At 44.9% G+C, this 17,412-nt stretch overlaps 1 protein-coding gene across 3 annotated transcripts in view; it reads left to right on the forward strand.

The window, feature by feature from the left end:
• The window catches only part of Drosha (drosha ribonuclease III), a 145,739-nt gene that overhangs the window by 32,620 nt on the left and 95,707 nt on the right, over positions 1-17,412 (forward strand). For all 3 annotated transcript variants that reach the window (XM_045132499.1, XM_045132500.1, XM_004652525.2), the window contains 2 exons: positions 5,370-5,456; positions 8,943-9,029. In XM_045132499.1, coding sequence (XP_044988434.1) covers positions 5,370-5,456; positions 8,943-9,029 — 174 coding nt within the window. The remainder of the gene's footprint in view (positions 1-5,369; positions 5,457-8,942; positions 9,030-17,412) is intronic.

Here is a 17,412-nt window from a genome sequence, read left to right on the forward strand (position 1 = left end):
CTGGCCTTTGGTGGGTCATCAATTACTCTGACAGAAGTCTGTCATTGTTTTGGGAAACCTTGTAGGTTTCTCTGATCAAAAGCTCATTGTGGATTGTAGGCCCAAGCTGGAAGTGGGGGTTACAGGTCAGTGTCCACTAAGAAAGAAATTTGAGGAAAAATGGTTGAACCTGGAACAGATCATTCTCAGCGAACTTACCCAATCACAGAAAAAAAATCGACACATAGTCTCACTCATCTGCAACACCTAACCTGAATTTGCCCAAGATGCCTTACATACCTAGCAAGTACCTCATGGACTAGACAATAAGATGGATGGGAGGGCGGGGAGGGAATCAAAGGGTGGAAAACAGTAATCCGGACCCAAACGGCAATGGTACCATAAAATTCTACTTCCTAAAAGACAGACCAAATGACTGAACCTTCACTAGTCTCTTACAGGAAACACCTGAACCACAAGACACTGGAGAGGGTAGGATCAAGACTGACCTAAATCTCCTACATCTTCTTCCCTCCCTCTCCCCCTCTCCCCTCTATCTCTCTCCTCTCAAACTCTTGTATATTAGTTATCTTTTTCCTCAATTTCTTAGAGAATATGGTTTTTAGCAGTTGCTATCCATTCCCACAGTCCCTTAGCCCTTATTCTTATAGACACCTTTTCCTCTATAGTTCTAAAGACCTGGTATATTGTACCAGCTTCTGGTGTTAACAGCCTCCTATTTCTTGATGTCTGAACATTTTAATTGGCCCACCACCTGATGCCATGGATGTCTATATTGCACGTACCATCAGTGGGAGGTCCACTTTGATAGTTGGATGGTAAGTCATTTTTGTCTAAAATGACATCTTTCCCACTTTCTTGACCCTTTCTGGAACCAGGGCCCAGGGCTTACCTCTAAGAGAGATCCAGAAGGAATAGAAAGCTCGAGCTGCCTGTCCATACTGCAGCTGGCTGGGCAGTGCATCCTTCCTTGAGGGGGTCTGGAAGGCGTATCCCGTGGACCAGTGATTGCACCGGTGCTTGTGCTCATGCTCCTCTTCTGATCCTTTTCTCACCTTGCTCATGTCTGTTTCAGTCTGCACCTCTCATGTTCCCTTCATTTCTGGCCTTTACGAGTTTTGCCCCACATACTCTTTTTTTTTTTTTATTAACAACTTCCATGATTATGAAAAATATCCCATGGTAATTCCCTCCCTCCCCCCACTTTCCCCTTTGAAACTCCACTCTCCAGTATATCCCCTCCCCCTCTCAATCAGTCTCTCTTTTATTTTGATGTCATGATCTTTTCCTGTTCTTATGAGGGTCTTGTGTAGGTAGTGTCAGGCACTGTGAGGTCATGGATATCCAGGCCATTTTGTGTCTGGGGGGAGCACGTTGTAAGGAGTCCTACCTTTCCTTTGGCTCTTACATTCTTTCCGCCACCTCTTCCACAATGGACCCTGAGCCTTGGAAGGTGTGATAGAGATATTGCATTACTGAGCATTCCTGTCACTTCTTTGCAGCACCATGATGCCTTTTGAGTCATCCCAAGGTCACTGCCATCTGAAAATAGAAGATTCTCTACCAAAAGTGAGAGTAGCATTAATATAAGGGTGTGAACATTAAGAGAAGTGCTTACTGAGCAGTTTGATGAACATAGTATGTACATTTAGCCAGACAGCAGCAGACGTTGCACCCCCAGGACTCGTGACTACCTGTTTAAGTTTTCAGTATCAGGGAGGTATTCTCTCCCATGGAGTGGGCGTCCAGTCCAATTAGAGGGCATTTGGTTTCTACCATGACAGATGTGCCACTATTGCACCTGTTGGCTCATTTAGCCTGGCTGGCCAAATATAAGGCTTTCATTGTCCACTGTTGAGTATCTTCACTGGTGATTTCTCTTTCTCCCATTGAACTGCATGCAGAATGGCTTCTTCCAGCTTTCTGTCAGCTGGTCTACGTGGAGGAGGTTATCAGTTCAGCTCCAGCAGGGTTTCTCAGTGGCCTTGCAGCCCAAATATGTGGAGTCTGCAGCAATAGGATCTCATCTCTTCCAGTGTCCCACATATTCTTTACACTGTTTTTATTCCTATTAAAACCTACTGCTGTGGTATCTGAGATTAATTTTCTGCATTTAGAAAATTGAAATTTAGCTAAAGATCAATTGTGTTCTTTGACAAATGAAAGGAAGGTGATGAAAGGCTTTTTGATCTAGAAAGATCCTTAAGTCATATTTTCTGAGCCCCTTTAGGAGGCATATTGTGACTTTGTATTTTTAGTCTCACTAGGGCGTCTCACACACAGGATTGGTGTGATATAACCCAGGGGACAGGGCTTCGCCAGCACAAATGCAACTTTCTTAAACCTTTGAACAGTCATTGCATATAAGGTAAACTTTTGTGCAAGCAAGAGCATTTAACCACCGAGCCATCTCTTCAGTCCTGGTAAATGCCTTTAATCGGGAATACCTGGTAACTGCCTTAGGCTGAATAGAGGTGCAAGACAGGGGGGAAGGGTTCCCCAAGTTCTGGGTATAGCCTCAGGCAAGGAATCTTCTGGTCAGTGGGTCATTTGTCTCCTGGATACTTGGCCCACTGTGGGTGTCAGTGGTGAAAGAGCGCTGTCAGATAACTGTCTCCGCATTGGGTGGTACCTGATGTGAGTCACACTGAAGGGGAAAGGTCACTCGTGGGTCAGCTGGTTGACTGGGACCTGAGCAAGATAGCTGAGAGAAGGATGAGGTTCTTTAATTCCCCCCCACACCCCCAAGGTTGAATCTCACTCTAGTCCAGGCTGAACTGGAATTCATTCACTCTTTATTCCTGTAGTCTCAGGCTGGCCTCAAACTCATGGCGATCCTCCTACCTCTGCCTCCAGAGTGCTGGGATTGAAGGTGTGAGCCACCACACCCAGCTGAGATTCTTGGAAGCAAGAGAGTCACCACACATTTCTGAGAGAGAGTTGGCACCGTGGATGTTCCTGGCTTTGCTCTGGGAATTTGGGAAGCCCATAGAATGCTGCTTAGCGGATTCGGTGCTTTTTATTGTGCCGTTTGGCCTGCTGCTGCCTCCTCTGTGTACTTTGTGCCTCAGGAGACACAACTGGCCCACATTATTCCTAAGATTCTCTGGGCCCCAGCAAGGGATGCAGGCTCCTAGTTGGATGCCATTGCTGGTCAAGGGTACTGGCCTGGCTCTAAGAGTGGACCAATATAAATAAATGGGCTCTGTCTTGCGTCATGATGCCGCCGAGTGAGAGAAGCAGGACGTCTGTCTGCATCGTCGCATCTGCTCCGCCAGTGGGGAGTGAGCCGAGTATTTCCCATTGGAGCCCAGGACTCTGACTACCGGGGAAGCTCAGAGAGTCCCCAAACCCTACTGTTGCAGTCCGGTGCGCATTGCTGGTAGAAAGCACCCATCCAAGAGCAGCTTCTGGGAAAAAGAGTTTTATTTTGGCTTACAGGCTTGAGGGGGAAGCTCCATGATGGCAGGGGAAAAATATGGCATGAGCAGAGGGTGGACATCACCCCCTGGCCAACATAAGGTGGACCACAGCAACAGGAGAGTATGCCAAACACTGGCAAAGGGGAAACTGGCTATAATACCCATAAGCCCGCCCCCAACAATACACTCCCTCCAGGAAGCATTAATTCCCAAATCTCCATCAGCTGGGAACCTAGCATTCAGAACACCTAAGTTTATGGGGGACCCCTGAATCAAACCACCACACCCTCCAAAAGTCACTGTTCTCTTTCCTGTGTTACTGCACACTCCTGCTGACACAGACGTATGGCGTCTGATAGAGTGCCACCTCCTATGATGTCTGCCAAGGGCTGTTGGCAAGAGTTCCCTGGGCAGCATGCCCATGTCTCCTGGGCTCTCCTTGGTCAGCAATATTGAGAGCCAGCCTTACACTGTGCAGCGGTGACGCTGAGTGAGACGTTGTCAGTCAGCACTTGGCACATTGTTAAGGAAGCAGCTCCCCACAGCTGGCTCAGGTGAAGAGTTCACTCTAGATACCACAGATCCACAGGAAAGTGTGCTTCTCCACATGGATGCACATTCACAGGCTGCTCAGAGACCCAGTGCAGGGACCCAGAAACACCACCTGGCTAAACGTTTGCACTATCGGAATGTGCACTGCAGCTCCTGGGCTGAGAAGTACAACCCCAGTAACTGACGCCAACAGTGGTAAGAAGGTTACTGCAAACCGTCTTGGGTAACCCAGCCAGAGAGGGCACAGCCAGCGCAGACACGCCTTGCCCCTGTTGTCTGCCGCAACCGCTGCGGCTGTCGCTCTGCAGCACGAGCCTCCTCGCACTAGGGGCTGGCAGTGGCCGCGGGACAGGCGGGGAAGGAAGGGGATACGAGGTTTTGCAGTTGGTCTCCCCGTGTGGCAAGAGCACTGTGGAGGAGGCCCTGTGGGACCACTCTGGGCTCCGTTGTCTAGTTTATGTTTTGGGAAATGTGTTTCTTTGTGTGTGCATGCGTGTTTTTATGCAGGCACGTCTGGGTGTGTGTGTGTGGACCAGCCAGAGGACAACCTTGGCCGTCACTCCGGGCTCGACGTCCACCTCTGGCATAAAAGATGTCCTTCATTGGCCTGGAGCACACTACAAGACTGGTCTGAGCCAGTGAGCTCTAGGGATGTCTGCCTCTCAGTGCCGAGATGACAGGGACTGCTGCCACGCCCAGCATCTTGTGTGGGTGCTGGGAATTGAACTCAGGTCCTCATGTTTGCAGGCGCGCACTTCACCCTCTGCAGTTGTTTTTAAGAGGAGCTTCATCCCTGGCCAAACATCTCTGGTGGCTCTGATGGCACAGCCTCTGAAGGGAATTGCGCTCCTCAAGGCCTCACTGCCCTGGATAAGGCAGGGCACAGCTGCTCACAGCAGCAGCCCACTTCGTTTTCGCCAGTCCAGCTGTTGGCATTGTGGGTAGAGGACCTTCACTGGCAGTGTTGCCAGACGTGGCTCCCCGGTTGACTCACCCGGCAGGCCGATGGGCTAGCTCTCGCAGAGTCCCCCGGCGCTGCTGTCGCTCAGGAGCCTGCTTGAACTGACCGGCAGCAGACCGTGCCAGTGACAGATCCGCTGTGTGTGCTGCAGGTCCGGTTGTTGTCCCCCAGGTCCCCCCGATGCCGTCTCTGTACTAAACATTGAATCACAGGTCATGCTGAATTTCACCAGTGTATGTCAGAAAGACTGAGAACTGGTGATTTTATTCATTTAGTTAATGTATGGTAAATCAAATACTGTTCTTTCTTGAGAGTATATGGAAACACACATAAAAGCATCTTTTGTTGGATGTAAATCAGGCAATGCAGTCTGTTACAAATGAAAATTTTTTGATGCTTTATTTGTAAAGTCATCTTCATTTTCTTTCCCCCAGGCAATCAAGCCCTGCCGTCCTATGACCAACAACGCTGGCCGACTCTTCCACTACCGGATTACAGTCTCCCCACCTACCAACTTTTTAGTAAGTTCTTGATAAGATCAAATCACTTCCAATTTAGAATGTAGATAGACTAAGACGTGAACATGTTCAGTTATGGATTATTTTTTAATTAAAAAAGTTTAATTTTTATGTATTTAAGAAAGAGAGAGAATGTGCATGTCAAGGCTCCCAGCTGCTGTAAATGAACTCCAGACACATGCGTCACCTTGTACATCTGGCTTATATGGGTCCTGAGGAATCAAACCTGGGTCCTTTGGCTTTGCAGGCAAATGCCTTAACCACTAAGCCATCATCTCTATGGCCCTTTATTTAATTTAATTTATTTATTTTGAGGCAAGCCCAACTGACTGGCCTTTTTTTATGTGGGGGGAGGGGGGAGAAAGAGAGAGAGAGAATGGTCATACCATGGCCTCTAGCCACAGCAAACAAACTGTAGATGCATGCACCACCTTGTTCATCTGGCTTACATGCCTACTAGGGAACTAAACCTTGATCCTTAGGCTTTGCAGGCAAGCACTTTAACCACTAATCTATCTCTCCAGCCCAGGATATAAAATTGTTGGACATGTACTGTGTTCTTCGTACCATTCAAAGTCTCAGGGTGGCCTCAAACTCATGGCAATCTTCCTACCTCTCCCTCCCAAGTGCTACGATTAAAGGTGTGCACCACCATGCCCAAATATATTTCTTAAGTCTATAATAGCGACACTATGGGGTATCAGTTCATGTTTCACCGATGAGGTTTAGTAATTTCTTGAGACGTCTTAGGTTCTGTGTGGCAAGGTGGCTGAGGAGTCAGCTCCAGTGTGCAGGTCCATATGTACGCCTACCGTGTGGTATTATCTCTTGCAATGTGAGGTTTAATAATTCTAGTTGCATGTGTCATCAAGAAATTTTGATTTCAAAATTTATACTGATGTATTTTAAAAACTTTATTAAGCTATACTTCTTACATCTTAAGCTATGCTCATTTAAGTGAGTAGTCCACAAATTTCAGTCTATTTATAGACTTGTAAGACCATTATTGTAATCTAACTCTAGAACATTTTCCTTAAAAAAAACTTGTACCCAATTAGGTTGAGTAATTTTCTGTGTTTATGCAGTTGCCCAGCTGAGATTTAATAGGGATCACAAAATGTGTGCTTTTTCTGTTCCTTTTTTCTTCAAGATTTCTTCATGTCGTAGCAGTATCACTATGTCATTTCTTTTTTGTGGTGCTGGGGAGTGAACCACTGCTGCATGTATGGTAAACAAGTGCTTTTCCACAGAACTATTGAGACCAGCTCCATATATAGTTTTAAAAAATGTTTCTATTTCTTTGTGAGGAGAGAAAGAATATGAGTGTTCCAGGGCCTCCAGCTGCATGCACCACTTTGTATGTCTTTGTTTACTTGTTTATGTGGATGCCAGGGAACGAACCATGGTCATCAGCCTTTGCAAACAAACACCTTTAACTACTGAGGCAGCTTCGAGCCCCAACCTGTTATGTAATCTTATTTTTATTTATTTATTTGTTTATTTTTCTTTTGAGGTAGGGTCTTGCTCTAGCCCAGATTGACTTGAAATTCATTATGTAGTCTCAAGGTGGCCTTGAGCTCATAGCAATCCTCCAACCTCTGCCTCCCGAGTGCTGGGATTAAAGGTGTGTGTCACACCATGCCCTGCTCCCCTGTGTAATTTTCATGGCTAATTGTGGTAGTTTGACTATGATAGTGTAAATGTTTGGCCCCATAGACTCAGGTATTTTATTGAAATTGAGTTTGCAACTTAAGCCCCTCGCAGGTTCCTGAAGCAGGCCTGTGTCACTAGGGACAGATCTGATCTCAGCCCAAAGATATGCCAAGAGCAGTTTGCGTTGTCAGCCCAGCTTTCTTTCACTGTTGGCTGTTTGGTGTTATCTCTGCATCAATCTGTGAAAGGGAGCCGGCTTCTTCCACCATAGATGGAACTTCCTCTGGATTTGTAAGCCAGAAATAAATCCCTTCCTCCTGTAAACTGTGTCTGGTTTTGATGTTCAGCCCAGCAATGTGGTGCTGACTGCAGCAGATATGAATATTTATATACAAAGTGTTTTGTGGATATGTTTATTTTGACTTCTTTTGGGCATGTACTTGGGAGTGGGATTGCTGAATTAGATGATAATTATGTAATATTTTTTAGAGAGAGGGAGAGAGATTGAAAGGGTGTGCCAGGGCATCAAGCCACTGCAAATGAACTCCATGTGCATGAGCCACCTTGTGCATCTGGCTTGTATGTGGGTCCTGGGGAATTGAACCTAGGTCATTTGGCTTTAAGGTAAGCACCTTAACAGTTAAACCACCTCTCCAGTCCTGTTGATGTTCTTTTGGAGGTAGGGTCTCACTGTAGCCCAAGCTGACCTGGAACTTACTCTGTACTCCCAGGCTAGTCTTGAACTCACAGTGATGCTCCTGCCTCTGCCTCCTGAGTGCTGGGATTAAAGATGAGCGCCACCATGCCCAGCCAAATCTTTATAATCTGTTTTACACTTAAAATTTTTATGAAAAGTGGTTGGCTATTAAGAATGGCATAAAGAAAAAGTGTTGTGATTAGATTGACATTTGTGTTGCATGATTGTGGATTGAGTTTGTCTCAGGTAAAGGCAGTCTTTAAAATGTGGGGGACTGCTGCACTGTGGGTGTGAGGGGCTGGCTCTCCCCGAGGCTGAGACTGTAGTGACAAAGGCTGAGCTTGGCACCCCGAGCCCTTGCCAGTCTTCTAGGCAGTTTCTAGTCTCGACCATGCTGATGGGCAGTCTTTTTAGTTTGCATTGGAGTCAGCTGTGCTAGTCAATAGCATAGAACTGACAGCGTGGTGGGATTAAAGAAAACTGGTTCCTGGAAAATGTAGCTGTCATTGGTTGTTCTAGAACAATCTTGTTATACTTAATACTTAAAGTCAAGAAATTTCATCAAGCCAGAGAATTCCAGTTAAAATCAATCTTTTTTTTTTTTCTTCTTTGAGGTAGGGTCCCACTCTAACCCAGGCTGACCTGGAATTCAATGTTTAGTCTCAGGGTTGCCCCAAACTCATGGTGATCCTCATTTCTCTGCCTCCCAAGTACTGGGATTAAAGGAGTGCACCACCACATTTAGTTAAAATTAATCTTTTGTATAAGTTTCCTAGTATTTGGAATAACGTTAACAGAGTCCCTAAAGTTGGACTGGGGAGATGGCTTAGCCGTTAAGGTGCTTGCCTGCAAAGCAAAAGGATCCAGGCTCAACTCCCTAGGATCCATGTTAGACAGATGTGCAAGGTGGCACATGCATCTGGAGTTTGATTGCAGAGGCTGGAGGCCGTGGCGCACTCATTCTCTCTGTTTGCCTGTTTCTTTCTCTAATAAATAAGACTTATTAAAAAAGAGTACCCAAAGTTGCTTTTATTTCTACTTTTGGTTTTTTGGTGTCCTGCACATGTGAATGTGTCGTTATTTAAATCGTGTTTTGAATTCTTTTTTTTTTTCTGTTTCGAATTCTTGTTTCTTTCCAGACTGACAGGCCAACTGTTATAGAGTATGATGACCATGAGTACATCTTTGAAGGGTTCTCCATGTTTGCACATGCCCCCCTGACCAATGTAAGTATGCGCCAGTTGGTTCCTGTCCCTTGCCTTGCCCTCCTTTTTCCTTTACCTTCCCTCCCCTACATCCTTTTTCTCAAAAGCCAAAATAGATCCCCCCCTCACCTGTTTGTCAGTGACATTCACTCTGCATCTCGCTGTGTGGGCGGTAGGAAGGCTGCAGCAGTGTGTCAGGTGAGACTGAGTCTGCTAATGAGTCACAGGTTTGGGCCACATTAAATGGGATAAGTAAACGTTTTGAGGATCAGAATACCATCTTGAGTGTGAAAGAGTGAAAACAGAGGATAAACTGTGCAGTGACGTGTTAAAACTATTTTGAGTTGGTTGTCCTTCAAAACAAAGTTGGAAAGTTGTAAGGAGAAGCTAATATATCTTTGAGGAAAAAAAAAAAAGAGGAGGAATAGCATCGTGCAGCTTTCTGATTTTAAACCCTAGCAGATGTCTTCTTTAATCTGAGACTTGCTTTGACATAAGGAGTCCTGATATTCACATAGGTACTGAGGATACTTTTCTTGCGATCACTTCAAATGAAAGTTCTCTGGGATAAAAATCTTTCTGTTTCGAAGATTTGGGAATCGCCCAGCTTATTGTCCACCTTGCAGTTGGACGCCAAACCGGCGCGGCAGCAGCAGGAGAAAGCAAGCACAGCGCGGTGCTTTCCGGCTGGGCTCGCTAGCGGAGCTTGGGGTGTAGAGCTGTGGTGTGCGGGTGAGATACCTGCCCCCTAACGTGACTGCCCCCGTGCAGACCGAGGCTGGGCCCTGGCCCTCTGTCAGTCGTTCTTCACTAGTTTAAAACAAAGTGCTTTCCTATGAGCTTTTCATTACAGTGCATTTTTCTCTGAAGGCTTTTCCTGTTTTTTTTTTTTCTTGTTTTTGAGAGGAGGTCTTCTGTAGCCCATGGTGGCCTGGAATTCATTATAGCCCACAAGGAGCCTTCAATTCAGGATGCTCTAGCCTTAGCCTCTGAATGCTAGGATTATACGCAAGCATTCACCATGCTTGGCTTTGTACTGAGAATTTTCTTTCAGAAGATAATTATACTGAAAAAGAAACAAAATTGTTTTTAATTATTACTTTTGGTGTGTGAGGAGAATGTGTGATCATATGTATGTGGGTACATTTATGCATGGGTACATGTGTATGTGTGCGTGTGAAGGCCAGAGTTTGATACCAAGAATCTTCCTTAGTTGTCCACCTTTATTATTGGGGGTCATGGTCTCTTTCTGAATCTAGGGCTTATCCATTCTGCTAGACTACCTATCCAGCCAGCAAGCCCTTCTGTCCCTATTATGCCCAGGGTTTATTTTATTTATTTATTTTTTTGATGTAAGGTCTCACTCTAGTTTAGGTTGACCTGGAATTCACTATTCAGGGTGGCCTCGAACTCACGGCAATCCTCCTACCTCTGCCTCCCGAGTGCTGGGATTAAAGGTGTGCATCATCATGCCCGGCCTGCCTGGGATTTAAACGGATGCTAGGAATCTGAACTCAAGTTCTCATGCTTCCATGGCACACACTTTATCCACAGAGCCATCTCCCCAGACCTAATGGTTTTGATCTTTCACACACGTACACCATTAGCGCTTGCTTACACTTGTCCCTCCTTCCCTCCCTATTCCTTCCCCATCACTGGTTCCCTTCCTTCCTCAACAAATCCTCATGTCTATTTTTTTTTAGTATGTTTTGTTCATTTATTTATTTATTTATTTGAGAGCAACAGACACAGAGAGACAGACAGACAGGGAGAGTGAGAGAATGGGTGCGCCAGGGCTTCCAGCCACTGCAAACGAACTCCAGACGCGTGCGCCCCCTTGTGCATCTGGCTAATGTGGGACCTGGGGAACCGAGCCTCGAACCGGGGTCCATAGGCTTCATAGGCGAGCGCTTAACCGCTAAGCCATTTCTCCAGCCCCTCATGTCTAGTTTTTGTTTTTCATTGTTTCCCTGGTATGTGTGTGAATGTGTCCTGTGGCGTATTCACGCATATAGTCCCTTGTGCCGTATACACTCACCTGCGGTGGGCTGGGGGAGGGGTTGTCACTCACCAGCTGAGGCTGAAGTGGAGTGGAACATTGGGCGTCCCTTTCTTTTGCTCTTTTGCCTGGTCTTGGTTTTTGAGCTGGAATCAGTTTTTACTGATTCCGGCCCCAAATATTCTCCAGTCTCTCCTCCCCTACCAGACTGGGATTGCAGGCACATGTGGCCACACTCCGGCTGTTTGATGTGTGCTCTGGAGATAGGAACTCAGGCCATCTCAGGCCCTCATCGGTCCTCATGTTTGTGTAAGAAGCACACTTAACCACTGAGCCAGCTCTTCAGCCCTATCTATTTTAAAAAGCATTTTATTTTATTTTATTTATTTGAGAGAAGGGCAGAGAGAGAGAGAGAGAGAGAGAGAGAGAGAGAGGGAGGGAGGGAAGGAGGGAGGGAGGGAGAGAGAGAGAGAGAGAGAGGGAGGGAGGGAGAGAGAATGTGAATATGGGCGCTCCAGCCATTGCAAATGAACTCTAGATGCAAGCGCCACCTTGTGCTTCTGGCTTACAGTGGATCTTGGGGAATTGAATAGTGTGGTCCTTTGGCTTTGCAGGCAAGCACCTATGTTTTGAATCTAGATTTTACACTGTACAAAAAATGTACAATATGTTGTCTCTATTGTTGTTCTCTTACTCCTTCCTTTACACTCTCCCCCCCTTTATTCCCATTCTATTTTCATGTCATGTAAGACAGTGGCTGTTGAAGAATTTCAAGTCTGAGTGTGTGTTGTGATTCATACTCTACTAAGTCCAGCGTTAAAGCCAGGAAGGCCTTTAGAAATCACCTTATCCAGCTCCTCCCACCGTGTTCTGCCCTCCTCCCCTCAAGGGCTTGCAGACACTAATTTTATTAGCATGAAAATACTTAAAATTATACACCATCTTTATTTCTTAATTCTGTAGAAATCAGAAATCTGTCTTTGACTTTAGGGTCACTTTAATCAGAAAAGAAAAACAATGTGGCTTAAATTGTAGTGAATTCTACTTTCTGGGTGTGTGATTTGACACTTTAATCTTTATTTATTCATTTATTTATTTTGGCTTTTCGAGGTAGGGTCTCACTCTGGTCCAGGCTGACCTGGAATTAACTATGTAGTCTCAGGATGGCCTCGAAATCTCAGCAATCCTACTACCTCTGACTCCCCAGTGCTGGGATTAAAGGCGTGAGCCACCACAACCGGCTACACTTTAATCTTTCTAAGACCTGGTTTTCTTATCTTTGAGGTAGGGTATTAGTTATAGCACTTAATCTATTTTTGTAAAAATAAATGAGATATGTTAAGTAGGTTTATTTTTTAAAATAGAATGTTTAGCCGGGCATCGTGATACACGCCTTTAGTCCCAACAAGTAGAAGGCTGAGGAGGATTGCCATGAGTTTGAGGGCCAGTCTGGCACCACAGAGTGAGTTCCAAGAGAGCCTGGATTACAGTGAGACTCTGCCTTGAAGAAAACAATAAAAAAGAATTTTTATTATTTTATTTAATTTATCTAATTTGTTTACTGGAGAAAGTCTTATTATGTAGTTCAGGTTGGCCTTGAATTGTGCTTTAATATTTTTTCTTTTTTGAGCAGGTTTAGATTCACAGCAAGAAGAGTGGAAGACAGAATTTTCTTTAAAGACAATTTTTTGTTTTTGGTTTTTTGAGGGAGGGTCTCGCTCTAGCTCAGGGTGGCCTCGAACTCATGGTGATTCTCCTACCTTTGCCTCCCGAGTGCTGGGATTAAAGGCGTTGTGCCACCACGCCCATCTCTTACAAGACAATTGTTAAAGCACTTCCCAGCACAGGGCTTGGGATTGAGGCAGTTTGTTCTTAGTCATCGTTACTACTGTTTGCATCAGCTGCCTTCTTGTTGCTGAGACAAAACACCGACTGGAAACCACTCAAGGAAGCAAAGTGTTTATTTTGCTTACAGTTTAAAGGGGGGGTGGGTTCATCATGGCGGGGAAAGCGAGGCAGAGCAGACAGCCCCCGTCACGTCAATGTGTCAGACAAGAGGAGTAGAAATGCTTATGAGCGCCAGCTGATTCTAGACCCTAATTCTTTAAGGCCGTCCGTCCCCAGTGATACACTTCCTCTAGCTAGGTTCCACAACCTTCCAAATAGTGTCGCTTTATGGGGGACCAAGCTAGTTGAGCTTGTGGGGGACATTTTGCATTCAAACCACCACACTCTTGTTATAAAAGATAAGACTGAAGAACAACATATATTTTATATTTATATTTTAATACTGAATTTCTTTTTTTTTTTTTTAAATTTTTTATTTATTTGAGAGCGACAGACACAGAGAGAAAGAGAGATAGAGGGAGAGAGAGAGAATGGGCGCGCCAGGGCCTCCAGCCTCTGCAAACGAACTCCAGATGCGTGCGCCCCCTTGTGCATCTGGCTAATGTGGGACCTGGGGAACCGAGCCTCGAACTGGGGTACTTAGGCTTCACAGGCAAGCGCTTAACCTCTACGCCATCTCTCCAGCCCAATACTGAATTTCTTAAAACTTGAGACTTTAGTGTATAATGGAGAGCCCCATCATTTATATGAGAAATGTAAATCAGTTTTTGAGCGGAGTGTTCTACAGTTCGTAGGAATTAGAGCCACTCAAGACCTCTTGAATTGGCAGTAGGCTCCAGGAAAGAGGATTTTTAAGTTGATGACTGATGTGACTGGTTTTCTCATCGAGAGAGCAGGTCAGGAAGAAGGGGTGCGGGGATAGGACAGTGGGCCTTGACACCCCGAGCTCTCGGTGACGCGGAGTCTCGATGCGGGTTGAGGGCTTGCTGGCTAGCAGTAGCATTCTGGGAGGACGGAAGCCTCTTCTGCAGTGCTTTTGCTATTACTTAGAGTACTTGACATTATCAAGGGCTTTGAGAGTGGCTCACAGTCTCAGTTGTGCAGGCTAGCCCTCTTCTCCAAGCATTTCTCTATCATTCTAGCTCTGTTTCCAGCGACCTCACTTACACCTGGATTTGGTCAATAACTATCTGGAAGTTGGATTGCAGAAGTGCTTTTGAAAATTGTATTTGCTGTGATAAGATAGGAGTTAGTGTCAGTGGGCATATGACATTCTTTCCTCTTAAATCACCAGTCATCCAGTGGAGGAGACATCTCAGCATTTAAAGGCACTTGCTTGCAGAACCTGCAGGCCCCTGTTTGATCCCTAATACCCACGGGAAGCCAGATGCTCAGAGTGGCACGTGAGTTTGGAGTTTGCTTGAGGTGGCAAGAGGCCCTGGTGTATTTCTTCTCTCTTTCTGCCTCTCAGATGAATAAGATAAAACAAAAATTCTTAAGAAAAGATAACCTTCAGGCAGAGTGACACATACCTTTAATTCCAGGTAGGAGATAGAATCACTATGAATTCAAGACTAGCCTGTGCTACAGAATGAGTCCTACATTTGCCCGGGCTAGAGTGATTTCCTGCCAATAGACACATAGAGCATATGTGTGTGTGTGTGTGTGTGTGTGTGTGTGTGTGTGTGTGTATGGATGGGTGGATGGATGGGTGGATGGATGGATGGATAGATAGAGATAGACAGACAGACAGACAGATAGATAGGACTCTGCCTATAGATAGATAGATAGGTAGATAGATAGATTCATTCATGCATGCATGCCTGCCTACCTGCCTGGTAGATAAATAAACAAACATTCAAACCTGTCTTAAGATGTGATAGGCATTTCTGTTTTTGGTGGTATTGATTAGAAACTGTCTTGGTGATTTTGAAGTGACAGTTTCTTGGCTGGCTGATAGTAAGAAGATAGTTCTCTTTGTGCCTGAAGGAGAGAATCAGTCCTTGGATAGATAAGGAGATGAGGCCTATCCAACTTGATGTGTCTGAGAAGGTCTGGTGGGTTTCACTCATGTACATAGAGGAGAATTTAAAGAAAAGATTTCAGTGAGTAAATGACGCACATGAGGCGGGGAGTCCTGAGGTCTGCGCTGTCAGTCCCAGCGGTGTGCTTTCTTTCACCCACGGCCGGAAGGAGGAGGGGCGACACCTGTGCTCCTTTGCTGCTGCTCTCATTCTTTCCCTCTTTCTTCTATTCTTACTGAGTGATGCAGTCCACCCTCAGCTTTGCTTTTCTTCTTGTTTTCCCCAAGGTAAGGTCTCACTCTAGCCCAGGCTGATCTAGAATTCTCTATGTAGTCTCAGGGTGGCTTCAAATTCACAGCTATCCTCCTGCCTCTGCTGCACCACCACACCCGGCCCACACATGCGTTTTGCTCCCATGAATATCCCGATCCCTGCTGGAGATACGTGGCAGCTGTGGTGGACATCTTTGGTGTACACTGTCTCATCAGATTGTCTGTTGCAGTGTGCTCTGTGCTGTCCCCTCAGGTACCCCAATCTTTGTAAACCTAACCTGGCTTCTTCTCTGCCTATTGAGTTGAAGGTACTTGGGGACACCTTGGTGAATTTCTGCTTGTGCATTAATGCCATTCTGATCTCTTGGTCACTTAAGCCAGAAGTCCAGAAGTTTATTGTTCTTCGTTCTTACTCCCATGTCAGAAAGGTCAGTGTGTAGATCAATAACATATCCTGCACTTAAAAAATTTCCCTTCGCTTCCTGTCTTTCCTTTGTTTGGCTTCTGAACTAGTGGTCTGGTCCTTAGGGCTTTGTGTTCCCTTCAAGCCTTTTCCATACTGTTTCCCTAGTGACTCATCTGAAATGCAAGCTGTGAGAGTCTGTTACTTGAGTGTCCTTGAAAGTTGTTGGGGTATGGTCGTAGAGCCTGGCCTTACTGTGGCCCTGTGGCTCATAAAGGTGGCATAAGAGTTCATCCATTCTCTGTGGAATCATCCTACTTCTATCTGTGTGTAGTTTATTTTCTAAATAGCTACATGACTTCTCAGTCCCTTTTTCTCTTCTTGCTGGTAGCTAAACTCTGTATTTTTCTGTATTCCTACCCTCCCCCCACCCTTTTTGAGACAGGGTCCTGTTGTAGGTCCTAGCTGGCCTAGAACTCACTATGTAGACGAGACTGGTTTCAAACTTGCTGTGGTCCTTCTGTCTCTATTTCCGACACACTAGGGTTAAATGTGTGTGCTGCCATGCCTGAATTCCTTCTCCAGCTTTGAAGTGTTACCTTGTTCTTTTACACTTTATGCCTTTTTATATGCTTGGTTTTTTTTTAATATATTTTATTTATTGCTTTTTTTTTTGTAAGCAGAGAGAGAGAGAGAGAATGTGTGTGCCAGGGCCTCTAGCCGCTGCATACAAACTTCAGATGCGTGCACCACTCTGTGTATCTGGCTTTACGTGGGAACTGTGGAATCAAACCCAGGTCGAGCTCTCTGCAGCCCTCTATCTGCTTGTTTTTTAATTACACATATGTCACATTGTATCATATTCTACTTGTACTTAATTGCATGATTTTATTATTCTGTATCTTTAATTTTTTCCCCCTTGTTTTACTTTTATTTATTTGGAGAGAGAGAATGGGGGGGGGCAATGACAATGAGAAAGAGTATAGGTGTGCTGGGCCTCCTCTGCAAATCAACTGTAGATGCGCGCACCACTTTGTGCATCTGGCTTTACATGGTGCTCGGGAATTGAATTCCTGCTGTCAGGCTTTGCAAGCAAGCACCATGACTGTTGAGCCATTTGTCTAGCCTTCCTTTTGGTTTTTTAGATGGGGTCTTGTTATGTTGTAAAGACTGGCCTAAAACTTAGTATGTAGTCTAGGCTGCCCTTAAATTCCTGATCTTCTTTCATTAGTCTATGGAGTGTTAGGATTATAAGTGGTGTGCCAACATGCCCAGACATTTAAGGCAGGGCCTGTGGCTTATTAATTATAGAGTAAATATTAACTTTATATAGTTGTTACCAAAGAATAGATACTGAAACACCATGTTAACTCATGGACATACTTTGTAATTGAAGTACGTTTAAATGATTATAGAAATAAGATAGGTCTTAAAATAATAGTGGCCTTAGCATATTTCTTAGATTAATTTGGGATACAATACCACCATAATATTGAAAATGAATCCTTTATTTATGTTAGTTACAACAAAAGTTAAATGTAGCAATCAGTATCTTAAACAAATAATAAATACAACAATAGCAAAAAACTGATACTTCATTTCTAAGAAAAAGACTTCCAGTAGATGGCATTAGGAGACTATTTTTCTAAGTTACCCTTTGCTGGCTGAGTTAAAAATTGTCTCTTTCTGATGGCTGTGGTTTGTAAAACTGATTATATTGAGATCGCACAGTTAGAAAAGCCTATACCCATCTCTAGGGCCGCTGGGTCTAATTAGCGTATCCAGCTACCCAGCTAAGCCACTGAAGGTACCTCTTTCCTCACCATTCTTTTCTTTCTTTTATTAAAAAATTACTAAC

The sequence above is a fragment of the Jaculus jaculus genome, chromosome 13 (genome assembly GCF_020740685.1).
Source record: "Jaculus jaculus isolate mJacJac1 chromosome 13, mJacJac1.mat.Y.cur, whole genome shotgun sequence".
In the NCBI taxonomy this organism is placed as follows: domain Eukaryota; kingdom Metazoa; phylum Chordata; class Mammalia; order Rodentia; family Dipodidae; genus Jaculus; species Jaculus jaculus.